Genomic DNA, 25291 nt, shown 5'->3' on the forward strand with positions numbered 1-25291 from the left:
AATTCGGTGGAAAGAGTTTTCATCCTTTGGACACACCTCCTCAGGTTCTTTCAAGCCGGGAAGGGAAAACGTCAGAACCGTCGGGGTACGCGTTGTCATCGGAAGTTTCATTACTCGAACAGGATTCTCGACGAAATCCGTCAAATAGGCACCTTCGGGAATCGCCATCCAGGATACTGGTGCGGAGGAGCTTCGTGTATCTGTTGGTTTTGAAACCCGCACACAGGAGATATGCAGACACCTGAAACGCTAGACAGAAACATTTTGGCCGAAGCAATGGTGAAACGGCGAAGTCACTTCGCCGACCACAGAGCGAGATCGGTGCCAAAACAATACACCGTCAGCGTGAACTTCTTCGCCATATTCGTGTATGATCATGCCATTGCAACAGCGTGAAATGTTGAATACACATCCATGGGCTTTGACACAAGAACCACTTGATGGCTAATCGCTAAAACATCTACACTTTACTAAGGTTGATCTTCACCTAAGAGGGAGTCCAGGGACATGCAGATACAACCTTAAGGTCTACGCATGTGTGTGTCTTAGTGCCTCTGTTAGTTCCCACATTTTTTGTCTGTGCTTGTATGTGTAAGTATTCATCTGCCTCCCTATCGTCCTACACGCAATTATAGATGCAAATACATGTACACATCTGCCAGTATATACACATATTTATATGTACACATTTGCTAGTATATATATATATATATATATATATAATTACATCTGCTCGTGAGGATCGGCAGACATCTGAGAATGGCTTGAACGTCTACGTCTCTCTGAGATGAGCCTTTCGAAACGAGCCTCCTCAACTGGAGGTTGTTCGACCGTCACGTGGCCTCCGAGAAGAAAGGAGCCGAAACGTACCATCGAGTCCGCAGTTGTTTCTGTACAGCTTCACCTCAAAGCTTGTTTTCGTCACTAATCGCACAGATGGCGTGTAAAACGGTTGGGTGTCTCTGGGGATTCCCAAAAAGACAACAGGCGGGTCAGCGAACTCTACATCGAAAAGAACTCGCGACCACGACGCCGAGGCGACTGTCCAGCCAGTGTGCAACTCAGCAACTGAAAGCGAAGGGACAGAGATTTTGATCGCAGACAGGACGTGAGGAGCGCAGAGATTAGTGTGAGAAATGGGATGGGAAACGAAACCGCAGCAAGGGAGAAGAAAGGAAGACCAGAAAAGAAATGACACAAGGCGTGCACAACAGATCCAGGGGAAAAGTAACACTGTTAACAAAAGAGGGCGATATACTACAGCGGCATAAAGGGAACTGTACCTCGCAGGGATGTCACCAGAACGCTGTCGAGCCGTAAGAGTCACACGGACCATCCACATTCTAAGAGACACGCAATCGACGTGTGTGTCCTCTCTTTGCCTTTGTGTGAGGGACACGAAGTTAACTACTACCGCATAGATATACGGAGGGAAAACACTCATACGTAGACCGGCATGCCTACATCTCTATACGTGTGGATAAATGCAAATATACACATGCTCGCAGGCACGCTTTTACAATTGTTGACTTTTGGTCTACCGGTCAAACACGTCCCGCTCTTTGTATTCATGTCCAGTGGATAATGGTGTGTCGTTTTCCTTACCTCCTGTTGCGCGGTTCTCTGGCCCTGAAGACGAAACAGACATAAAACAACACAGCAGATGAGAAACCTGAAAACGGGAAATCGACCAAAAGATTCGACAAGAATATCTGCGGAAGAACGAGAGACGTCGATTTGAACGGCGGACGGTGCCGGTGATGGGCTGTCGCACATCACTGCGCTGTGCCCTGACCGGCAGCACCCATGCCAGGCACTGTCTAGGCTGTTTCGTTTAAAAAAAAGTCGATGCACAGCTGAACCCCTCATAGAAGTGTTTCTGCCGTCTGCTTCGTAAAAAGAAACGTAGTCTCTTCTGTCTCTCGGCGTGCATCTAGGGACCAAAACTCCTGGTAAACCGCATAGTGTCTAGTGCAGGACCCCGATGCAAACCGGTGCTTCCAGCTCGTCTTCGTATCGGAGCCCATCGGAAGCGTCCGTCAACAATTCGAACAGAAAAGCAGAGGGGTTTACCAACACGATTTACGCGAACGAGCGCGCTACTAAGCCCGTAGACTATCGCGCTTTTGAAGCAAACGCGCCTCCTGCCTCCGTTTGCACCCACAGTCACAAACGGTTAGATTCCTAAAAAGCAGTGAACGATATACTAGCATTCTGTCTGTATCTCGTGCGGCATCATTCTGGCGATATTCGTTTTGAAACTACATGTGTATCGCACGCGGCAAGCACAAAACTGGCCACAAAGTCTGTCTTAGTGGCCACCTTAGAAAATATCTGCAGACATGCGCAGCTACAATGCTTTTGGTCCCCAAAAGCGGAATAAATCTGTGTGGGTTCAGGAGTTCCAGACGGACAGCATCAATTACCCTTACACTCTTCGAACAAAAAATAATGGAAAAGGAATGGACTCGTATGGCTGTCGAGGGACACGCGTTTCGATGGGGCCGACGGCTTGGACAACAGCCGCAGCAACTCGAATCTGTGTTCCCACTCTAGAATATGTAAAGCCTTTGCCAAAACTCCAGAAAAAGCAGAACCGTCTGTACAATATGGTCTGCAACATGCGCTGTCCTAAGCGCCTCAGAAGCGTTTCCTTCCACGGTTTGCACGGCGGCATCTAACTGTGCAGGAGTCAGATCTGTCTAAACTGGTGCGCATCTCGTAAACAATCACACGACGCTAGTGACAGGGGTCAGAACAAGCCACCACATTTGCTTGTACGCGCTGCAACAGGACCGGGCAGTCATATGCGTACGTAAATCCACGCGCCTATCTAAATATGCGTTTATATATCTTGCAAATACATATTCATCCACCAGCATAGCACACCCGCTATGAGAATACGAACACAAGTCTCACGGAATGTCACTGCGTGTCAACACGTTGTAACCCCACAATCTTCCATTTGAATAATTACATCGGTATCAATACGGAACGTGCTGCCCAAGGGAACTCTATGGTGCAAGGCAACACGACTGCAGCTTGCCATTGTGTCATCATGGGCATTCGCTGGCAAACGCACAAGCGCTTACTCTGTCGGAGGCACCTAACACTTGACACCTGAAGCTTCTTTTGCAGGCAAACCCCAACACACAGATGCGTCCAGTGCTACACATAAAGTGCATGTATATTTGGACGCCTATGTATATATATATATATACATATATATATGTATACAGAAGGTCTGTTTACGTATGACTGGATACAAAAGCCACTACGCCGGTGATGTTGGGAATCGTTAAGATGCGACATACAACCAATCCAATTTTAATTTTCCATGTATAGCAAACTGAATGGGAATATGTTTCACCTTTGATATTTAACGTCGATTACTGGAAGTAAAGTTAAAAAGAAGAATATGAAAAGAAGAATATGTTCAGGTCGCAGCGCCGTGCAGGATGACGATTGTGGAAGTGTCTTTCACATCCCTCCGCAAATGTATACCTGCTCCTTGATCTAATTCCTCTCACACTCTTCAGTTCCTGTCTTGTGCAACTTGTTTGCTTTTCCTTTTATCCCCGGATCTTCCATTTGCTCGCTCAAGCTTACCTAGTTCGTAAGTGCAGTTGTCGAGAGTTGTTCCTTTTCCGCGGGCCTTGAAACAGTCGAATACTGACGCATAGGCGGATGCTCCTTCGGTGGTAGAGAAAACCTTTTTGCATTCGTTCAATACTTGTGCGCAGAGGACTCGACAGGCAGGATGCGGAGTGTCAGGGTTTTCGACCTTCGCAGCGCTCGAACAAATTGGTAGAACATCTGGAGGAACAGAGAAGCAGGACACTTCTCGAAACAACGACCTAGAACAGCACGCACAAAGACATCCCAGCACGAGTCTAAAGGTATACGAACTACTCCGCCTATGCCAACACGCGCAGACAAACGTGAAATTTTAGAAAGGCATATCGAGGCTAGGTATATGGCGCAGTTTTCTGCATAACTCGGCTTGAGAAATCCTGAGTTGAACCTTAGGGAGCCCTAGGAGGTTGTACTGCGGATGCATCGTCTGATGGTCTTTATATTGTAACGCAAAGTGCAGAGAGATGCGGCGGCCGAATGGGGACAAAAAAGCCAAGACCGACTTTCATTTAAGAATTGTCCCCCAACTTGACGTAAGCAGTGTAAAATGGAGACAACACGATTTACAGCGTAACAGAAGACATACCTCCTCTCGCGGGTGGCGTGACCGACAAATGCGCTGCAAACGAAAAAGGCGCAGGACGAACGCACCTACGAGCCTGGAGAACGCAGCAACATTCGGGCTGCGTTTCGCCACAGCCTGCACTCCTATCTTGTTCCACCTGGTCTCAACTCGCCTTCCTCTCTTTCCAACCCCCCTTCGTTCTTTTCCTGTCATTAGTAGTGCTCCCGGTAGGCTGCTACATCCAATATGTTTCCTACACCTCAGCTGGCTCGCGAAAACTCCCTGAATGTCATTCCTTTCCATTCTTTACCCTTGTTGTCTCGCAGGTGCCAACTCCTCAGACGGTTCTTTTGGACACCAGCGTTTTCGACTTTATCTAGTGGCTGTCGCTGTCGTGTTGCCGTCTTTCTTCGTTTCGTGAACACAGAGCCCTCCTTTGAATCTCCAGGGAGAGAAAGCACCGCGCTGTTACCTAGGTTTTTGGATCCCGTTTTCTTCTCGACTCTCCTCTCGATTTTTCTTCTCCTTCTTACCTCCACAGAACACTCCAACAAACCAAGAATTGTTCAAGCAGCCACCTCCCTGGAGCATGCCATTTTCGTATCGCCATCTGTCTGGGTTTTCAGTCCAAAGCGCCTGCTTCCCTCTGGCCACCACAACGCCCTTCTTGTGGCTTAGAGCTCTGAAGGCCGTAATCCAGTCAAGCCTGGTGGCATTGGCTTCGTTGCGCGAACACGGCGGGTACGCCCCGGAGCAGCCGCACGAGCCGTACGAATAGTTGTACGCAGAGGGATTGGTGTCGATTTGACATGTGAAAGAATCCGTGTTCGGAATGTAGCATTCCGGTAGCCCCTGGGCCACGCACAACCACTTATAGAACGACTGCCTGCATCTGGTGGCAAACAGACTCGCGCACTGATCTTGGCAATCCCGGTCGTCAACTGTCGAGGCATCCGGCTTCACAGAAAAGCTGTTGAGGCAGTGTGGTTCTGAGGCAGCGACAGACACAGACAAGAGACACATGAAAAACGGCAACAAACGGAGTTGGCAAACACACTCACAACCGTACCGGGATAGAATGTTTAATTCAAGGTGAAAGGCCGTCGCAGCATAGACACTAAGGGGGCTTGTAAGGCCGATGAGGCGGGAACAAACGTACTCGGGACTGCGGCACCAAAATGGGAACAAGCATTCAGGGAGAGAGAAAGACAACAGCAGACGGGTGAAGGCAGCAAAGGAACTTCCACGCACACGTTGGCTCCGCCGACTCTGCACTGTGCCGCAGTATCCATAGAATGTATGAAATCGAAAAGAAACACCGTCCCACTGCGCCACACAAATCGGCAAAGACATAATATTTCTCAACACCAGGAATATCATCGGTGCAACAGTTCTCACATAAAGGAGTCCCCGTCTGGAGTAGCTCAAGGTATGAAACCATAACAAGCTAGCTCGTTTTTGGAAGCGCAGAATTCATAACTGGCTCCGATGTAAAGAAGGTCAGGCCACCAGGTTGCCAACTCATCACCTCAAAAGTATGCTGTTGGATACAGTAGCCTACGAAAGTGACGTTTCGTTGAGTGGAAAGCGAGTACTCCAGTGTTCGCGTTCCCTCACCTCTTTCAGTAAGTGGAAGTGCACTCGGCGTCAAATCTGCAATGCAAGACAGACGACACAGGAGCGGTAGTGATTGGCATCGCAACGGTATCATTCGATACCACTGTCCGCAGTGCTCATTCATGACAAAAACCTTGATGTCACCGCAATTTCCTACAATATACGTTCGGACTGAGATCCACAAGCCTCGTTCGTCTAATGGCCTACATATATATATATATATATACAGATATGTTGATATCCCGCTTGCATGGGAAGTGTGTTGAGAACATGCATGCATCACAGAAATACTTGATGCTGTTATCTGACTTGTCGCTCGGTGAACCAAACAATTTTGCAATCCGAATCTCACGTATGTGAGCAATGTCACCACATCCGTACGTTGACAAACCGGTTGTGGTTCCATGCTGTTGCCCGTCGCCATCTAACACCACCATGCTGTTACGTTAATGTTTCCCACTGGCCCTGTACACCATCTAGCGGCCTCGCCGTGAACGCACAGAGCCATGCCTATAGCCATCAGACCATCTCCGGATGTTGTAAAGCATAATCAATTGATTATGGAAACCACAGATCTAGATGTCCGGGTATTTGACCAGTCTTCCCCGGGCGCTTCAAGACGCACGGTTCCGTGAATACACAACATCAATAAATCGGCGAGGTGGACAGCACGCCAGCGTCTGTGTTTCTCCCTGTACCACGTATACCAACCAAAGTGTATGTCAAATGGTAAATCGATCGTTGATTTCCACTTCATCCCCGTCTGCATATTTACCTTTGCAAAGAACAAAGTGATGCTCGTCGGTGGAGCAGACATAGTCATAAGCATCTGTATGCGTGTACGTATACTCTGAGGTCCCAGGAGGCGCCGTCCAGACAACGCTGTTGGCCAAACTGACAGTTGCTCCAGTATTGACTTCATTCTTCCATCTCGAAGCTGTTAGTTGGCCTTCTTCATATGTGCAGGGATATGCACTATTTGGACATGTGCAAGATCTGCCGTCACGGCTGACTACCCCCGTGGTGGGGTACAGTGCACATGTGTAGTCTGTTGGCAAGTAGGGCCCTGTAGGCAAGCAAAAAGGCTATTTCTTTCCTGCAAATGAATACGCAACTGCATTGAGGAGCAACATGGAAAGTCAAACAATTCCTCCACAACATCGGCGATGACAGCGAGAGGTGAAGTCTCCTATTCACAAGAGTTGCAACCGCATACCGACTACAGATTTCAGAGAATGACAAACTAAGTGATGAGCACATACGCTTGAAAGGGACTAAGCTGCTGGATCTTCCACAGGCTGCACTGAGACTTACATTGAAGGCTCCTGATATGTGTAGACATGGCCATGTATGAATAATACGTGCGTCATTACCGGTATGCATGCATGCGCAGACACGTACGACCCTCCATGCAGTGACACAACCACCTACAGGGGGGATACGGCTCCCGGCGCAGTCGTACCCATGTGTGCAGACATGCGCGCATGTGCACCATATCCACTCCAGTCACACACCCACACCTATTCCCAATGTGCGTACATGAAGGGTGGGAAGCGGCTGGTACGTACGAAGGCAAAGACCCAGCAGAATGCTCACTCCACTCTACACCAAAGGAAACACATTGGCTAAAGCCAAGACCGGAAAACCGTCTCTCAGAAACAGTTGCGTACCTGGAATACAAGTCCCTCTAATGATGAGCTTGATGGTTGACGTGTTGCACAGGATGTCTTTGGAAGTGAACAGGGAGCTATCAATTTCACATGTGGTTTTGCGCGCAGACACGGCAGCTTTACACTCTCTCTGAACTGTCTCTGTGGCGTCTTCATAGCGGCAACCTGGCTCATGAACGCCCAACATGATGGACGAAGCTGATCCGACCAATGCCTGAACCACCTCTCGATGGTGCAGCTTGTCACAGCCGAGCGGAATAATCACCGCTCCGTAGTCCGGGAGTTGCACGTCGATCTCATCCTCTGGTGGCATACGAGAGGCAGGGGAGACAAACCGTGTGGCGCACAATGTACGAGAGTCTACTTTGAAATATGCCAACCGGTCTCCGCCAGCAGTGCAACAGAGGCTTCCGTGTAGCGTTAAAATTCGAACGAGAAGGGATGCTGCAAGTCTAGACCATGAAAAGCGTGCGACTGTACATGCCCATGCACACAGATGAATGGTGTTGTCTTCCCGAAAGTTCGCCTCAAAAATCGTACAGTTCATATGCATTAAACGCTTGTGACACCGCTCTCCAGCGTTTCCACCTGCAGCAACAGTTATTCTCAGTTGACTCAGTGGTCACGAAAGAATGTACGGAACACGAGTTTGAATCTTGGGGGCTTGGCACCGGCTGGCGACTCTCGTGCCGCGCGGCGAAACTTGTGTGTGCGAAATACTGAGTGTTATAAAGGATAATACGTGACAAATTGACGCCATGGTACAAGCCCTGGTATAAAATTTGTTCACGTGCAGAAACGAATTAGACACCAATTCGCATGCTCTTTCTCTGCTTTCCTGTCCCACATCTCATATCCCACTATCTTCGTAAGTGGATTTAGAGATCTCGCATCGGTGCATTTCTAACTTCTAATGTATGGTCTGAGAATAATTCTTTGAAGTTTACAACTGGAACGTCGTCTTCCATGATGGCTTCTCCGATGACGAACCGATATTAATATCATGTCTGCTTCACTAAAGGCTGACAAAGTGCCAACCATCTGCGCGCAAGGGCGGCATACCATATTGTTGCAGAGGAGCTGTAGCTGGCCGTGTAGCTGCTCGACAACACACGCATTGACGAACCACGCGACAAAATGAGACACTCCACAGTCGGGCTTTTGCTGCATCCGTGTTCCTTTCATTGCAGCTCAGCACCTGCCCCAAATAGCGTTAAGAACATCCGCGCAATTGACGCCACAATCCTGGCAACCGTCTTTAGGCTGTTGCCGTACCCGGAAAAAAGAAATGTGCCTGAATACGATAGTCTTTACTAAATCACAGCAATATCAGACTTCTAAACAGATCAAATCACCTACCAAAGCGGCAACGCTGTAACTGCTCCAACAAGCTTTGGCTGGTGTGAGGAGGAATGGCAGGGAAATCGAAGCTGAGCCAGAAGCGTTCAAACTCTGCTTGGTAGTCCGATTGTTGTGGCAAGTCCTTGGCAGCAAGAAACGCGTCCCACGCCGTCAAACACGGCAGATGGCAGTATTGGGAGCCATGCTCTATTACGTAGCAGTTAGGACCGCGGTTGCCCACTGCACGGATGAGGGAGGCGAAGGAACAAGACAGTAAGCGGAACATCTAGTAATTAGCCATCTCCGCACACGACGTTGTCACGCGGCACACTATAGAAGGCATACCATGAGTGTGTCCCTGACATATCGGGATAGAAAGAATTTCGAGTCGACCTAAAATTCGACTAGGCGTTTAATCGCTCATTCGTTGTCAAATAGCAGCCGACAGTACACACCTATCGCTGGCGTCAAGTCCTGGCATCAAGCGCTATCTATGGAGATATCTCTATTGGTACCGTCCTCACGCTCCGGATATGAAGCGACTTACCGACTGCGGACACTGGCGTGGGATCTGTGGTAAAATTCCAAGCAAAAGACAATGGTGGCAAGCATGCCGTTTTTCCGCATTCATTAATGCTCATGCTCAGAAAGCGTGTCAAGCATTTGCTGAAGTGTGGTCTGTGAAACGTAAGGTGTCTACCAGCACAGCTAACAACCACGTGCATCATCCATAGTCGTACGCGCTGCACTAGAGCGGTCTCAAAATCGCCTCCAGAATACAATATTGATGAACATAGTCACGCGGGTATGTATGTCCCTGTTTCACGCTCACCTACGTAAAAACAAGTGCACTGAAACCTCGATCCTCAAAAAACGCATCTCTGCGTTTACGAGTTCTTAAGAGCATGCTGAAATCGATCACAAAGCGGTATAGTTTCACGGCTCGATTCTCATGTGCGGCTGCGACCTCGACAAGTTTTGACGGATCTCTATCAGAACGAAGACACAAGCGCGCAGTGGCCCAAAAAGCAGGACCTGGCGTGTCACAGCCCCTTCAATTGGGAAGCCACACACAGAGGCAGTGCTGCCTACATGCACAGAAGGAAAGCGGAGCTACAGTGTGGCTGTCCAGCATTCAAGAGCTGCCTTGTGTAATCAGAAGTGCATGATCGGCGCATCCAAGTTCTCATCACTGGATCGACACCATCCTTAAAAGCATGCTACAATAGTACCAAAGTGGTCTCTTACTCTTGCAAACAACAATGGTGTTCATCCGAGCACACAGCGTATTGTCCCCGGCACTTGACGTTTCTGGCGCTTCATAGAAAGCTTGGAAGACTGAGCTTTTGGCCACGTAGCGGATCTGGCCGTGCAGCATATACTGATATGATTTATTAAGGTTCTGTAACCAGCCGCTCTTGAATGTGGCCTCCTCCCGCGTGCACGCGGCCAAGGCGTTCGGACACATGCAGTCACCGTTTTCTTGATCAAATCCCTTGGATTCGTACAGCTCGCAGTCAAAAGGCGAAGTTGAAGCTACAGCAACCACGAAGCGTATCAGGCAGCCGATAACAATTAGACACGCATGGAGCTCCTGTCGTTCTGACAACGTAGCGAGGAGAATTTCAGAGAATCGAATAAACGGTGTGAGTATATAGTACGCACGAGTGCGTCTTACGATATTGTTTCATTTTCTGTCAAACGCTGCAAGAGGTGACGGATTCTCAGACCCGTCAAAATAACACGGCCATGTGCCAGTATGATCTGGCGATGAGACCAGACATTGCATTGCCTGGAGTGCTTCTCCCAAACAGAACGTCCCTCCGTACTCGAATGTGCTACTCTCTACATCTACAACACAGGAAACAAAGTATCCCAACAGTTGGGCCCTCGTAGCGAACAAAGGACAGCAAGAAGCCACCTCACTTCACCGGAGGCTCTCTGGCAATCGATCCCGAAACACTGTATCAGACAAGCACTCACACGGATGAAGGTTACGCAGAAGACACCGCTGGGCCCCTACACTAAAAGGCCACTAAAAAAGGCTCCTGTTGCCGCGACTCCTGGAATGTACACTTAGGTACGTGAAAGAGCGCCTACTCGCTCCCACTAGCTGCAGCAGCTGGCTGCGAAAAAAAAACACCGAGTAAGCACCACATTCATGCGGGGTGGTGAACTCGTAATAGCGTCGACGCTATAGCGCATCGCGTATTCGAACAGACCTACCAAAGGTGCAGTTGAAGAAGATTTGCAATTCTGCATCCTCCAGAGCGAAGCAGACGCCCGGATAATTCATTATGAGTTCATAGATTTGTGCACCACTTATAGAACATCCAATTCCTCCTTCAGCTTTGCACAGCGCCTCTACCTCCCTGCTAACATCTTGAACTTCGCATGTGGAGCCCGTTAAAATCGAGACACCCAGCTTCTCGTAGAAAGCGCCGACAATCTCAACCTCCATCTTGTCGCCTCCGCAGTGAGACGACGTACTCCACATGGTGCCAATAGCAATATCGTCAACTTTCAGGTTCACCGCATACTCTGAAGGAGTCACGCAGTCAAGACCATACTCGCAAGCGCGTCCCGGTTGATCGACGCTCGCGACGTTGCCGGTCGCTGACAGGATGCGTTGCAACTGGGTTCTCAAAGGCAGCATCTCGGTGCGGTCACATCTGGGGCTGTGTATGAAAACACTTTTCCCGACACCATCGAGGCTCCCCCCAGCGACAGGACTAATTTGAAAATCCGACTGCCGACACTTCACCTTCGTCTTATCACCCAGACGTTGTGTACACGCATTCGGAGCTTCATCCTGGCACCTGCTCCCACGGCACCAGGTGAGACAAAACGTGTCGCGCATTGGGGAAGAATTGCCCCGAAAGCGCTAGTTCCACCTTGCGTCATCACTAGACCCGACAGCTAACCTTACCGTATTGCTTTATCAGATCTGCGGTCCTTGTCGCTGCGGCAAAGAAACCCAAAAAGCACTTCAAGTTTAGAAGAGGCTAGAAATTTCATGCTGAAACTGACGGCCACAACTCGACATGACCTTAACCTAGAAATCCGCGTTTCTCCCGGTGAAGTAATGGAAACAGGGAGTTCCCTCGTGCTCCTCGCCTTGTAGGAGAAGTCAGACTATGCCGAATAAAACTGAACGCTAGCATTCGGGCACATGCGTTGTGGTTCACCATAGAGTGACGACTACTTCCTAAATAAGCAGAAGGTGAATCTGAGGAAATATACAACATATACAACTGCTGGGCCATTCGTGGAGATTGGGGATATAACATGCAATGAAATGAAAAGAATATCAGTTGTCTAATTTTACATACATCAGATCAATTCGACAGCTTTGATGCTGTTGTTCTCCATTATCCCTTTCAGAGGCGGGAAATGTTTGGAAATTCCAAGGCAACGACGGAACCACCCATACCCACGCAAGCGTTAGCAGGAACATCCCCGGCCACAATGTCAACCACGTGCTTGGCACGCTGGGAATCTAGACTAACCGAAGTTGCACGACGTTACAAGCACTTCTGCAATGCTCTCGTCAATTTGTGGAAGGGCCATCAGCGTCTCCGCCGACCGGAAATCAGTCTCAAAGCAAGCGTTTACGTCGTCACAGTTCCAGTAGTCATCAGAGTTGGCAGTCCACAAGCTCTCGCAAGCCAATTTGCACGGTTCGGTAAGCCAAGTGGGAACGCTCGCCGATGGCCTGAAGCAGTTTGGACCCCCGTTGATTCGATGAGCTGAAAAATTCCAACCACCGTGTCACAGGATGCTCTGAATATTCAGCTGGAACATCTGTCTGCAGGAACCCCCGGGCTCATGGAAAACCCGCGTGGCGGACAACGTATCTACCGCTGTGTACTCTAGTAACAAGGTACACTGAATACACTTCATCACTGCTTTCATTCGTCTCGTGCAAGAAGCGACAATCAGAGAACTGCTGTGGATTGCCGCCTGGTCTCTGGTCAGGTGCCAGCTACTAAGTGTGCAAAACCACATACCGGTGGAAGCCGGATTGCCTGTAGGAGCGTGGCACAGAAGGCAACGACAAACGAGATAACAAAAGCATATGCTGACAGACTCAGACAAGTTTCATCACGCGTTATTGGCAGTTGTATCGAAAGCAGCTTATTGTTCTTCCGTCTCGGCCACAACACGCGTACCACTAATGAGCGTAAAGAGGAAAAAAGTCAAAAATGTGAACAACCATTGTGACCAGTATGGTCCGCTCCTTGCTGAAAGGCGGCGACTCTGACGGCTCAGCAGAAGAAAAAGTTCTATAGCAAGATTCCGGCAGGCCAGTTGTAAGCAAGGCAGCAGCACCATTCCGGTGACTGCCACAACATGACTATGGTTTTTAATCCATTATCAGCAGCACTCGAATATGATCTGAACGTGTATTAAAACGTGAAAGCATAGCTGTGGTGCGCCGTACCTGTAAACGCGTGTGTGACGTCGAATGCGTGAGGTTCGTAGGTTGCTCCTTTTCTGCAGTCTTCAACGGCGACCAGACTCTCGGAGTAACTGCCGTCTGGTAAGAGTTTTGGTTTAACCACCAGGGCCAAGGGCGCCTCGGTCGGCGTTACCCACTGGACTGCAAACGTTGCAGGGGTCGTACCGCCAGCTACCACGTCTGCAACCGGCAATACTTCATTCACTTTCAAATCATATCTCTGGGCCTGAAAAATCAGATTATGGTGCCAGATAAAACACCTGTATCTTTTTGTACTGTTAAGGACACAGGAATCCTCCCAGTGTTGGTTCCGTCGAACAAGGACAACAAAACGAATACCGCACGCGCGAACTCCATGCTCCTGTCTGGCAAACCCTCTCCCAACTTCGGGCTCAAACCGACGTGAAAATTTACACAAAAAGGTGAGGAATGCAAGCGACCGCAGATGACAATTCTAGCAGAATCAATCTAACTGCAATACCTATCAAACACCACTGAGGCCACTGATGCACCGCACACTCATTACGGCCAATGCCGGTTTACAGAGGGACAATCGACGCATCAAGGTAGTAGGTTGAGTTTGCAGTGACCTACCACGAGATTGACTCCATTGATAACTGCTCCTCGCCTCGCATCATACTGGAATATGCCAACTTTTAACGTGAAGCCTATCCGATGACTAATCTGACGTAGGAAAGAAAACGTCAAGGTCCCTCCGCTGTTGCTGTTGATGACTAATGGGTTCAGGTATTCCGACGACGAGTACATTGCTGAAATCATTTCCCTGTGGTTCTGCACGCCAATCAGGACGCCTGGAGTACCCTACGAAAGCGCGCAAAAACAGAATGACGTGACACAGCATTATTCGATCCACGCGTTCACCGTCATCAAACAAAGAACTGACGTCCACACACCTCCGAACGGAAGCAGAACTCGCTGATGGATTTGACCCCAAATTAGTCTATCTCATATTGCAGTTTTATCTACACGCGCACACGTTCGTTGGTCTACAACCGCTGGTGGGTAGAGAACTGACAAATGAAGTCTTCGTCAACACATCAGCCTTCAGCTCATGACAGAGCCTGCCTCTGAGTTACTGAATCCTCACCAGTCACGTCCCGGACCATACATTCTTCCCTGTGTTAGAAAAATGAAACAGTTCCTGAGGCTTCGCTCGTCCCGTCCTCTTCGTGACAATGAAGTGAATCTTTCTGCTTGAATTAGGTGCCTCAAATGACATCCTGTCTTTTTTCCGTGTTCTCGGTTTTAATCGCGCAACCGCAAACGCCAACAGTCTCACAAAATCCAAAGGAAATTATCGGAGCATACCGGTCTATCCTCCCATGCAGAAAACGACTGCGACCATACGTAGCCGGCGGGGATTGTGCCTGATGAAGCGAGGGTCACTGCGTGTGCTGTCCAGTCAATTGTTTGTCTGTTGGAGCTGTCATAGTATCCGGCTGACGTCGCTTCCACGGCAAGCCATCGCACGGCGTACAGTGTCCCGCCGCTGGGCGAATATTCACATGACGGGAAGTAGACACGCGCGCGAAAGCCTGACGCCGTGACTCCTCCAATCAGTACCAAAGCAAAACTGTTCGTCGGAACCTCAGGTGGTGACACGAAAACGACTGGGTCTATCATGGGCTCGTCAAACTTCACCGTAGTCCACATATTCTTCTGCAAGGTGCTCGTACCCAACTGCAGTTGACAAGTTACACCTAAAGGGGGCAAATCACAAACAAGTCATCTTCACAACCTCTCTTACACGAGCAGTGAGGTCACTAACAAACGCAGACAAGCTACCACTGAAATGCCCCTCGCCAGCGCCTTACACCAGGGAAAGCCTCGTCTCGGTTGGCAAGACGACACGGAAGCTACACGCGCTGATACGAAGCACTAACGCTTCCCTGAGCAATCCAATTTTTAAAATTGACGTTTGCATGTCCGACTCCTCACCCTTTAACAAGAACAAAGCAATAAACGCTGGTACCAAGGGAAGCCGAAACGGCTCCCTCGTCGCCCGAAAGACCATGGTCCTCTGTTGAAGCGGGAATGACCGAACTCGCAGAACCCCCATGGACGAGAATTCTCAGAGAGAAGAGGAGGCGTCCCAAATTCATCGAGGCTGGAAACCCCGTTTGTACAGGGAAACTTCAGCGGCTTTCTCAGAGTGACCTTGCGGAGGCATTGTATGGCGCGTAAAGAAGTCCTTCAGCAGAGACGAACGAGCGTTCTAGATCGCGCGGTGTGTTTATAAGGCCAAACATTTGTGATTGAAGACAACACAGAGGTGCGTGTCTGACACCTGACATGAAAAATGCTTTCATTTTCTGTCAATCGCAACTTTGGATCCTGTGTCTTTGAAATGCAGTAGAGAGCCATGTAGCCACAGCGAGCTGCGTCTCTGTTCGTTTTGCCCAATTTTACAATGACACAGGGACACTACGCACGAAACACCAGCACAATGCCACAATTGTAGGCAAAATTCTGTGATATATGAGCAGACGCTACGCTCGCTAAGGCTCAGCTCACGATGTGATTACTAGTTTCCTGGGGATGCTCGCTGCCGTCCAGCTACGAGTACGTGTGTCTTTCATGGAAGATGCGTCATGCAAATAGCCCTTATTGTAGCTACCGCGCCAAGTCGGCTTTAGCGAAGGGCATCTCGAATATGACAATTCCGTTATCAAGCCTTCTATGGCGTTCGAAACAAAATATCACTTTATTAGTGGTGTCATTGGTCGTAACACTAAACGTGGTCTGGATGATTGTGGCTGTCTCGAACGTTCGTGTCTCACTATTTCAGCTATGCCGTTTGCAGCCCACTGACGAGGTCAAATTGGGCGTTCACGTTTCATGACTGTTTACCACCTCCAGTTTTTGCCGCCTCTCAAATTCTCTCATCGTAACTAAGAAAAAGCAACAAACCCCTTGCACGATACTATCGCAGTTCGTGGGTGACCCTTCTACTCTCTTGCACGCCAGTGGCAGTGCAGATCAACGCCGGGTGCAACAAAGCGTGAGTCCGAACGCCTCGTGCAGCTCCACTCTTTCCCTGACTACTTTGCTAATGAATTTCCCAGATAATCCGCTACTCTAACTTCATAACTACAATGTTCCTCAGTGCTCAACGGTTGACCTCATTCAATCACCGGAGACTTGTATCTGCACGAGTCAGTAAATACCGAGCAAATGCAGCAACACGAAACATGAGCGTACTATTGTACGTGTATACTACGTGGAACCCCTGCAAATTGTGTGCTTCTCGGTGCTTCCCACTTTTCACGCACTGAAAAATGATAGCGAAAGGAAATTCCCTCCCATGCCAAATACCATACACCCCTGCTCGACCATGCACACTATTCGGACTTGATAGCGACAAGGTTGAAGTTCCACCGTTGTGGTGGCTGGCTTCATTTGGCGTTTGTTTTGCTGAATTGACGGCGCTTGGCTCTCTCGTAAGTCGCCTTTACACGAAACCCCCATCCAGGTTTAACACTTGTGATTGGCGAGCCTAAACAGACACTTCCGCGTCCCCTTTGCAGCATCCAAAGTACACCGGTTCGTATTCTTTCCTTGCACCATTACTCAGTGGGAGACGATACACGTGCTTACAACTGCCACACCAACATACCTCTCTCCGCACGGGCTATCGTTATCGGTGTCGCTCGAATAAAAAGAGGACAGCCAAACTGCTGCCACACCCTGCATTCACATCCGATGCCTTGAAATTCGTGAAGAATAACAAACCCCACCGATACACGGCAGCAACCGCATGGTATTTCCTCAGATCGGTCACGGACTTAACAAACGCTACTACGAGTCAGCGTCTCGGCGAATTAAAAAAAAGCAGCAACTTCCCCCGGGGGACATGTGTACGCTTACGCATGCGCTGCACCTAGTACGCGTGTACACGCTGTGTGAAAGCCAATTGGGATGACACATAGCTGCGACCGTGCATTTTGTTTTGCAATCGAGTGTAGAGAGTCACATACGGACACAAGTTTGACGCTCACAGAGGTCATCGGTACCATCTTTACGGTTTTCGAGCTCCCGGCGGCCGAGGCGCACTCATCTGTTCGTAAACGCGGTCCAGGTTCGGAAAAACACAAATTATTTTAGTCGCCCAGCTACCATGAAAAATCTCCGAGCTTGGTGAGCAACACCGTTTCGTCTGGAAAGTGTGTTTTAATGGCTTTAACCAGAAATGAAGAATGAGAGGCGTAGAGATCCTTCAGCGGGTCCACATTCATGGCCACAAGCCGAGGATCGTCGTCAATGTCGTAGAACGCCGCTGAAACACGGACGTCACACCATAGACACACGCACACACACCGTTAGTTTAACGATGTGTTCGTGTTTATGAACAGAGCTTGCTCTAAACCCCTACAAAAACGATCAGATGAACTTGACTTGCGTACACATAGGCTACATGCTTCCGTGCCACTGAAACTCACACCGGATAACAAAAGCAGCAGATCCAGATGGTGGGATCAAACAATTATGAGCGTCGAAGCTACCAATAGCGACGCTTTCCGTCTGAATGGCGTGCGGCCCGGAAACAATGCCGGAAAAAGTAGTAAGTGCTACCTACCCCACTGTACAGCCACCATCCCATTTAGAAAACTAACTCAGAGTCAGTGTCGCCAGGGCATGTCGCCACTTACCGGACCCAAGCGTGGCATCGTCCCCCGCCCGGAGATGCAGATGTTTGTAATCTTCATCGGAGACGTGCCAATGCAAAACAGTAGTCTCCATCCATGCGTTTTCTGTGTTTCTCTCATCATCAACATAACCTGCGTAGATAGGATGTCCCCATTTTATTTCCTCTTCATTCTCCCACGTGACTATGCCTGTCTGGCTGTCTCTCCTGAACGGACCAAAGATATTCCGCAGAGCTCCCAGTGTCTCTCGATAACGCTGCTGGCTCTCTTCCGAGTTGTCGCCGTCCTCATAAGAAACGGCTTCCTCCAGAAGTTCACGAAGAATAGGCGTAACTATGAGCGGTCCATCTGTCGGGTCTACAAATCCGCCGGGGACCGCGAACTTCCCACTGCCATCGGTTCGAAGGATGAGAGCCACCTGCACATCAGTCACATCGAAGACACCCTGCTGTTTCAAAACAACGAAACTCAATTCCACTGTGTGGTTCTCCTGCTCAGGCGGCCCCATATGCTGTCTCCTCGCTAGAAGATACGCGGATGTCAACCAAAATAAATGGTAACGCTGCCGGTATCCGTGAAACCACCACAATCGTGCAAAGAACAAACCGGAGATATGACGAGTGACTTCGAATGCTTAAGCAAACGACCCGGCACCTATCCGGCGTCTGCATTATGCCACATTTCGTCAATCGCATCCAACGCAAGAATATTGCTTGCAACCGCACCTGAAGTCTCCCATTAACTGGATTCCTGGCTGTCAGCAGCGCGTCAGCTGCGTGATTGGCTCCCCACTTGCCAAGCACGCCTCGGCCTGTCACGTGGTGCCGCGGCAAAGACGACGAAGTGGAGCAGCGAGCATCGGACCCAGGACCCTCCGGATTGGCACAGCAGCGAGCAGTAAAAAGAATTGGGTTGAGGGGCCGCCCCATGCGTCGGTCAAGTGCCGCTGCAAAGCAACACATACAAGTAAAGAAACGAAACGTATCCAGTCACGTCAGTGAACTTTAAACAGCGAAGGTGACACGAGCTGGAACTACTCGCTTCCACTGCTAACCTCCCATTTCCGCAAGTGACACTCCGTTGGGAGCGGCTCCAAAGACCCACTAGGATGGTGTCTCAGACAAAACGGCGACCTGCATCCCGAGACCGAAAGTAAGCATACACGGTAAGAACGCACATAACACTAGTCCTTCCTTGACAGTCTGCGACGAATCGACCTAGTACCGTTTGAGCCTACTCGTCTCTCCTTCAAAAATTTACAATGATGCGCAGTCGTACTTACGCGTGTACAAAGGTACTGAGAGTCGGGGCACTTTGCCAATCTCTTCTTGTTCCTTCACATCTGATACGCTGGCAGAGTCAGCCTCTTCAAAGCAATCCGCGGTAAATTCGTCTTGTCCCTTCCGCGTACGGAAGGCATTCGGACACGAGAACCAAGCTGCATTCAGCAGCGCAACCTTGTTTCGGATATTCACGTAGGTCGGCGCAAGGTCCTCCTGTCTAGGATCTGCCGACTGCATCCACGAAGGCAGCGGCTGCACAACGAATCCAGGCACGGGCTGCTGGGACAGAGAGCCCCAGTCAAACTCTGCTGTGGGAGGAAAGGCTACAACACAAATGGCGCACAGACACGGGCAGCAGTGTTTGTCCTTCGCTCTGTAACTCAGCACACTACATTAAAAACTCGCGATTCCTAGCGGGGGCTGGAACAGTGCCACGAAAGTACAGTGAAACAAGTGTGCCTGTATAGGAGGCGAACGGCAAACTGCCACTACTGAGAAAAAGAGCGACCCTTCCTGCGTTGAGGCTACGCTTGTTGGACACCATCTGAGTCGCAGCGGGAAAAACAATCCAGACCGTCGGCGTCTTCAAAGATTGCCTCTATGGAAAACTATCCTGTGAAGCTTACACCTCTGCTGGCGTTCGCCTGGCCAAAGGTCCCCAGGATACTCCAGAATTTTCTTGTAAGCCGGACTTCTGAGAAGGCCTTCTAGCCGCGTGGTGTCCAGTGACTTCGGCAGCTCAGCGCCACCAGAGCGTTGCGCCAGCAGCTTCCTTGCATAGAAAATCCGGTGATACAGCGAAGAACTGGAAGGGAATGAGTCCTCCGGTACAACAAGTTTCTTCTGCATAGTCTTCAACAGGTGTGGAGCACGACCGCTACGGTGAGAATCCACGTGAGACAGAGCAGCTTCGACGTTCCCAGCAGCCTCTGCGACGCAGTGTTCTGTCGATGGTGACAGAGACACGCAGGAGACGAACAGAACAAGAATACCGAGGGAAACCATGGGAAATGCAACTGCATGATATAGTCGCCTCTCAGCATCGCTCCTGAATGGAGAGTCGCACCAGGAACGCGTACTCAGTGGACACACGCGCTGCGCTCGTAGCCGCAGCGCTCCTGAAACAGATCCGCAGTGCTGCATTTCTTTTTCTCACGAAGAGGTAAGTGGAACTGAATCGAACAAACAGACTCTCACAACTGCCTAGTTTGCTCCATTACACTTGGCCTTCTGTGACGCCATTGATCATTCAGGAAGACTACTCGAAGCGGTGGACAGTCTAGAGACGCGCCGAATGACTCAGTAGCCGGCTCTCAGCAAAGTTCGATTCGGGTGTGTCGCAGCTTTGAGTCGCCGGGATGTGGAGGTGACCCGGGACCCGAGAGATGGTGACCCCAGCTAGGGAAAAGCGTACTGCTGGTGCTTCTAGTGCAATCCGCGCTTCTGCTCGTTGCTGAGTTACAATTCTCATGTCCCCGCCACTTACCGAAGAAAAGTTATCCACGGCAATGGTGATTGATGGCGCAGATGCTTCTGAAGTCTGTGCAAGCAACATTGCGTTGCCTTCTGTAATGGCATTCGCCGCAAGTTGCCGTGGACGAGAAGAGCAGAGCCAGTTCCGTAGTCGTTTCGCTGTGCAGACCTGGTGACATCGAGAGACGCGGGGGCGAAAACCGGAGAGTATCACCGTTTGCTGGCCACATCGATACTCTGTACAGAGCAAAAACAATTTCCAGACACGCGGGGCTGCCGGTCACAAACTACTCTGAATAAGACTCGCCGAATTTGTTTTCTAGGATGGCACTTTCCTACCACCAGCTTTTTAGGCTGCACAGGCACGTGCTCAGTGGTAGTAGAGTGGGGTCGGAAACAGCGAATGCGACCCGCCTAACAACTGTTCGTGAAGCGTTTTCACCTGAAACTGATGCATGCACACTCCAGTGACTGGTGCTCAACAAAATAATTTCTTTAGCATCCCCTTTTCGAAAGGCGACCTAGCATCTTTACCGTATTGAACAGCACTCGGCGATCTTGGCACTGCGTGCCGAGCGCATCGTTGTGTGTGATATCAACGATTGCACCATCATCATCCTCCATCTCGTGGCTCCGCACAGCAACAAGACCTACTCTGCGTGTTCGAATTCTACCGCCTCCCTCGACTAATTCCCCATGAAAGATGGTAAGTTTCAACGGACTGCATCTCTGGTGTTCGAGAAGGCGTGGTGGGTGACCACGGGGAAAGAGCTGGCATGGACAACTAGCTCGATGACACATCTGGATAGAACATACGGGCGATTTTATCGGGACAGATGATGTAGAAAACACACATTGTGGGCTTCCAGTCACGCAAGATCTAACGCGCCACACCTTTCACAAAGGTCGGAAGACTCACCTCGAGGCTGTGTTTCTCTAGGTGCAGTGACAGTCTCCTTTTTCAATCCGCCGAGTCTTTGTAACTCGCTCCCGCCGCGGATGTGCACGTCGTCGCGGGGACCATGAATGTTCTTTTTCTTCGGCCACCAGGTATCCTGTGTCACTCTTCGTTTTTGCCTTCTCCACTTTATGCGTGTCGGCCGTCACCTACCACTGTCGGACTCTCTCCCTCCTACAAGTCACGGTGGTCCCCTGTTCAGTAGCAGTCGGTTACTTTTGTGTCATCTCGAAAGCACATGCTATCAGCGTCTGCGATAGCCAAGAGCTTGAAGACGAACTGACGAGAAATTATTTCCTATCTGTCCATGTCTGCTGCCCACCCCTGGATTTGTCAGCTTTCGCCGTTGGCCGGAGGCCGTCGCGTGTGTCTTGCTACTAGTTGGACTACCGGTTTAGACTGGCCTTTGTTCACCGGGTCCAAGTGCGATGTTTTAGCAGAGCATGCTTCGATATGAACTAACTGTATTGTGTTGGAAAACTGAAGTCCACCACTTGTAGCTGTCTTGAGCATTCTCGTGGGGTGGCGTTGTGTTCAGCAGTTATGCAGACTGTTCGCGTTCGTGGATTCCTTGTTACCAACGACTCGTGGTACTGCTGCAGGTGGAGATCTTAAAGTTTTCGATTCATCCTCTGTTTTCTCAGCCCCTAAAGAAATGCCGGATACGTTAAGGAGATGCGCGGATCTGCCCACTCAGTGTTTTCCAGATTTGTCCAGTCCTCGTGAGTGGCGATTCGTCGGCTTTTACACCTGCTCTTTTCTGCATGGTCTCTGCAGCATAGTCGGAAAGGAGCGAGCTCTCTACCGCGCGGCCGAGGGGCGGGGAAGAAGACAGAGTTGACGGAAGAACAGCGGCAAGAAATCAAGGAAGCGTTCGACTTGTTCGACACAGATGGGTCAGGCTGCATCGACGCAAAGGAGTTGAAGGTCGCGATGCGCGCGCTCGGCTTCGAACCGAAGAAAGAGGAGGTAAGATGGTCCACGTCTTTCCACGGGTCTCCACTTTTTTCTCGACATGCGTGTGAAGACGAGTCGCGCACAAACACTGGGCATTCTGCTGTCACGCTGGGGAATCTCTCTTGGCTCGGATTTGGAATGTTTGCTGTTAGTTCGTCTTGGGTGTGAAGTTCTGGCAATGGCAGCACGTAACTAGCTATGGTCGTTACGTTCTGGCTGCGGAGTTTTCTTTGGTGGCGAAGCGGACGTAGCCGAGCGACCTTCCTGGACTTTTTGCCGACGCCTTGAAGTCTTTCTGGGGTCACCGCAGAGCGCGCGCCCGGTGTCGGACGAAATTCTGCAAAGGCGAGCGCGTTCTCGTCCAGCAGCATAACAGCAGTCCACATCTAGCACAAACGAGTAGTTCAAACCGAGGTTGCCGAACGCGTTCGGCGAGCTACATAGTTGACAGAAACGTTCATGGAGGAGCGAGTTCTTTCTTCCTTAACCGTTTCTGTGGTTCCGCAGCGGAAGCTGGAGAAACGATGCCTCGGCTAGTTAGGACAACAGCGAGTGCGAAGTGAGACTTGGTTTCATAATCGAACAGCAGGCACTGCCTGACAGGTGTGGGACGTGAACGATCTGTGTGCAGTGCGTCCTGATTCGTCTTTTCGCAGATTCGAAAGATGATCGCGGACGTGGACAAGGATGGCACGGGAAGCGTTGACTTCCAGGAGTTCCTCAGTCTCATGACTGTCAAGATGGTAAAGAACAACTCGCTCGTTTCTGCGGTAGATGGGTGGCCGTGTAGGTCGAGTGAAGGCGTTTAGGGGAGAGTGTGGCGCTCCTCCGCTTAGCAGAGACACGAAGGGCGTATTTAGGTCTCTGCACTGCATGCGGTTTCCGGATCCGCGTCTGCGAATCTGTGGTCAGTCTACGAAAAGGGAGAGACTTGCAGCTCAGCAGAGCGTCCTGATAGACATCGGTCTGCCAGTTTTCAGATAAGGGAATGCCTGCTGTGTTCACGGTCCTTCGCAGGCAGAACGCGATCCGCGCGAGGAGATCCTCAAGGCATTTCGGCTCTTTGACGATGACGAGACAGGGAAAATCTCGTTCAAGGTGAGTCGCGAACAAGGCCGTCGATTCTCAAGAATGATCAGAAAGTTCACTGAGGTGTCGCCAGCCGCTGCTAGACGCATTCGCTTTCCATCTTTTACCAAGTGGCATGCGAGACAAACGCAGATCTTGTAGGCACCCTCAGTGAGACTTCAACAGCAGGAATGGCACACTCGGGGGCGGGGAGGGCAGAGGATGTTGTGCATCGAGCGTGCGATGGGTTCGAGTGTGGGAGAGCATTTTGGATTGACATTCAAGGCAGAAGAATCGCGGTTTTTGTCGATTGAAGACCCCTATTAACTGGAACGTTGTTGGCGGGTGTTCATGCTTTGGAACCGCAGAATTTGAAGCGTGTGTCTAAGGAGCTCGGGGAGAATTTGACGGACGAAGAGCTTCAGGAAATGATTGACGAGGCGGACCGGGACGGCGACGGGGAAATCAATGAAGAGGAGTTCATTCGTATCATGAGAAAGACGAATCTGTTCTAGAACATTCGAGGCGAATCAAGGACTTTTTAATGGTTTTGTGGTTATCTCTGCGTGCGTGGGGAAGGCAACGAACCCGGGGATTCCAAGACCGGTCCCGGTTCCGCCGGACCAGCAAGAATGTGCGTACCCAGAGACGCAGTTTTCTTGTTCTTCAACGATGTAGCAAATGCGCTTTGTCTATTGTCAAAAGGGAGAGTCGAGTTCTATCCGCGTCTGGACGCTCTGCCCGTCGCTCGTGTTTTTCTGTCTATCCGCGTCCACATGTTTTCATAACTCTTGTAAATGCTTCGTTTACATCACCCCCTGGGAAGCTGGGTTGGTGTAAGCCGAGTTCGTCTACTCTTCGTGTAACTGGTTCTCTTAACCTTCTCTGCCTTCAATGTTAACCCGTTTCGGGGAAAGACGACGAGCCGGTCCCAGCTGGGAAGGACCGATCGCTCGTGGCTGTCTGTTTTCCAGTTTATTTTGCTGATGGAAGCGTCGCAGAACGCGTTCGCGATCAATGCTGTGGATTCGTTATGTGCGGCACACGCTCCGGCCTTGTCATCTTGGCAGGTAATTGCGTCCGGTCCGCTGGCACAACGGAACATGCACGCGCCACAAAAACTGCTCAAAAATTGAGGCCTCGCCTTCACGAATAGCTTGCTGCAGCTCCTAAAGTAAATCGAAGAACAAACCAAGGAAAGCCAATAGATCTACCGCCTGTTCCACAATTGTGATTAGCCTAGTAGGTATCTAACCAGTTGATGACGTCCATCGAAGAACTGGAGTCACCTGCGGGCTCTGAGATGAATTCCTGAGCCCACCGAAAAATGCCTTGCTCTTGCTGTAGGCTTGTTTCCGTTTCTCATGAAAGTCACATCAGGGAAGTGGTGACCGAGCGACTTCGGGGAGGCCTGGATACCAGGGTAAATTATCAGAGACGTGTGTGGCAGGGACCTGACCGATAGCTGTTGTGAACAGCGACAAAACAGGTGAATGCGTTGCCCCATTAAACATTACATCCGGCATGCTGGCAGCAGGCCTCATTTTAGCCAGCAGATCTTGACAGAGGGTCGCATTCAGACCGAAACTCTAGG

The 25291-nt window shown here is 50.2% G+C and overlaps 3 protein-coding genes across 3 annotated transcripts in view; 1 reads left to right on the forward strand and 2 right to left on the reverse strand.

Annotated features, from left to right (window-relative positions):
- MIC15 (microneme protein MIC15) overlaps window positions 1–15921 on the reverse strand; it is a 31379-nt gene extending 15458 nt beyond the window's left edge. The window contains exons 1-21 of the mRNA XM_018780810.1: window positions 15251–15921; window positions 14621–15012; window positions 13886–14113; window positions 13274–13517; window positions 12840–12857; window positions 12339–12578; window positions 11759–11791; window positions 11056–11370; window positions 10078–10365; window positions 9377–9400; window positions 8848–9069; window positions 8551–8586; window positions 7489–7791; window positions 6594–6884; window positions 5819–5854; window positions 4735–5190; window positions 4223–4255; window positions 3610–3816; window positions 1606–1629; window positions 871–1068; window positions 37–200 (exon numbers count right to left, since the gene is read on the reverse strand). Coding sequence (XP_018634948.1) covers window positions 37–200; window positions 871–1068; window positions 1606–1629; window positions 3610–3816; window positions 4223–4255; window positions 4735–5190; window positions 5819–5854; window positions 6594–6884; window positions 7489–7791; window positions 8551–8586; window positions 8848–9069; window positions 9377–9400; window positions 10078–10365; window positions 11056–11370; window positions 11759–11791; window positions 12339–12578; window positions 12840–12857; window positions 13274–13517; window positions 13886–14113; window positions 14621–15012; window positions 15251–15371 — 3873 coding nt within the window. The 5' untranslated portion in view covers window positions 15372–15921. The remainder of the gene's footprint in view (window positions 1–36; window positions 201–870; window positions 1069–1605; window positions 1630–3609; window positions 3817–4222; window positions 4256–4734; window positions 5191–5818; window positions 5855–6593; window positions 6885–7488; window positions 7792–8550; window positions 8587–8847; window positions 9070–9376; window positions 9401–10077; window positions 10366–11055; window positions 11371–11758; window positions 11792–12338; window positions 12579–12839; window positions 12858–13273; window positions 13518–13885; window positions 14114–14620; window positions 15013–15250) is intronic.
- Window positions 15922–16325: 404 nt separating this feature from the next.
- Window positions 16326–20524, reverse strand: TGME49_247220. The gene is made up of 5 exons (XM_018780811.1): window positions 19868–20524; window positions 19241–19564; window positions 18684–18904; window positions 17962–18376; window positions 16326–17588 (listed from the first exon to the last, which is right to left on the reverse strand). Exons 1-5 carry the CDS (start codon window positions 20382–20384, stop codon window positions 17425–17427), a joined length of 1641 nt encoding a protein of 546 aa, XP_018634949.1. The 5' UTR covers window positions 20385–20524; the 3' UTR covers window positions 16326–17424.
- A 129-nt stretch (window positions 20525–20653) lies between these two features.
- Window positions 20654–24840, forward strand: TGME49_247230 (centrin). The gene is made up of 5 exons (XM_002367049.2): window positions 20654–21420; window positions 22450–22641; window positions 23286–23372; window positions 23647–23727; window positions 24066–24840. The coding sequence occupies exons 1-5, from the start codon at window positions 21418–21420 to the stop codon at window positions 24210–24212; spliced, it is 510 nt and encodes a 169-aa protein (XP_002367090.1). The 5' UTR covers window positions 20654–21417; the 3' UTR covers window positions 24213–24840.
- Window positions 24841–25291: the final 451 nt, after the last annotated feature.

Source organism: Toxoplasma gondii, chromosome XII, assembly GCF_000006565.2.
Source record: "Toxoplasma gondii ME49 chromosome XII, whole genome shotgun sequence".
Taxonomy (NCBI): Eukaryota; Apicomplexa; class Conoidasida; order Eucoccidiorida; family Sarcocystidae; genus Toxoplasma; species Toxoplasma gondii.

What these genes read in the sequence shown, in the direction of transcription:
- TGME49_247220 (XM_018780811.1), bottom strand. Translation starts at nt 20,384, where the DNA reads ATGCAGCACTGCGGATCTGTTTCAGGAGCGCTGCGGCTACGAGCGCAG. An exon ending in AGGCGAACGCCAGCAGAGGT is followed by an intron (nt 19,565 to 19,867) that starts GTAAGCTTCACA and finishes TTTGTGTTGTAG; the next exon opens with CCTTTCCTCCCACAGCAGAG. An exon ending in CTCAGTACCTTTGTACACGC is followed by an intron (nt 18,905 to 19,240) that starts GTAAGTACGACT and finishes GTTGCTTTGCAG; the next exon opens with CGGCACTTGACCGACGCATG.
- TGME49_247230 (XM_002367049.2), top strand. An exon ending in TCGAACCGAAGAAAGAGGAG is followed by an intron (nt 22,642 to 23,285) that starts GTAAGATGGTCC and finishes GTCTTTTCGCAG; the next exon opens with ATTCGAAAGATGATCGCGGA. An exon ending in CAGGGAAAATCTCGTTCAAG is followed by an intron (nt 23,728 to 24,065) that starts GTGAGTCGCGAA and finishes TTGGAACCGCAG; the next exon opens with AATTTGAAGCGTGTGTCTAA.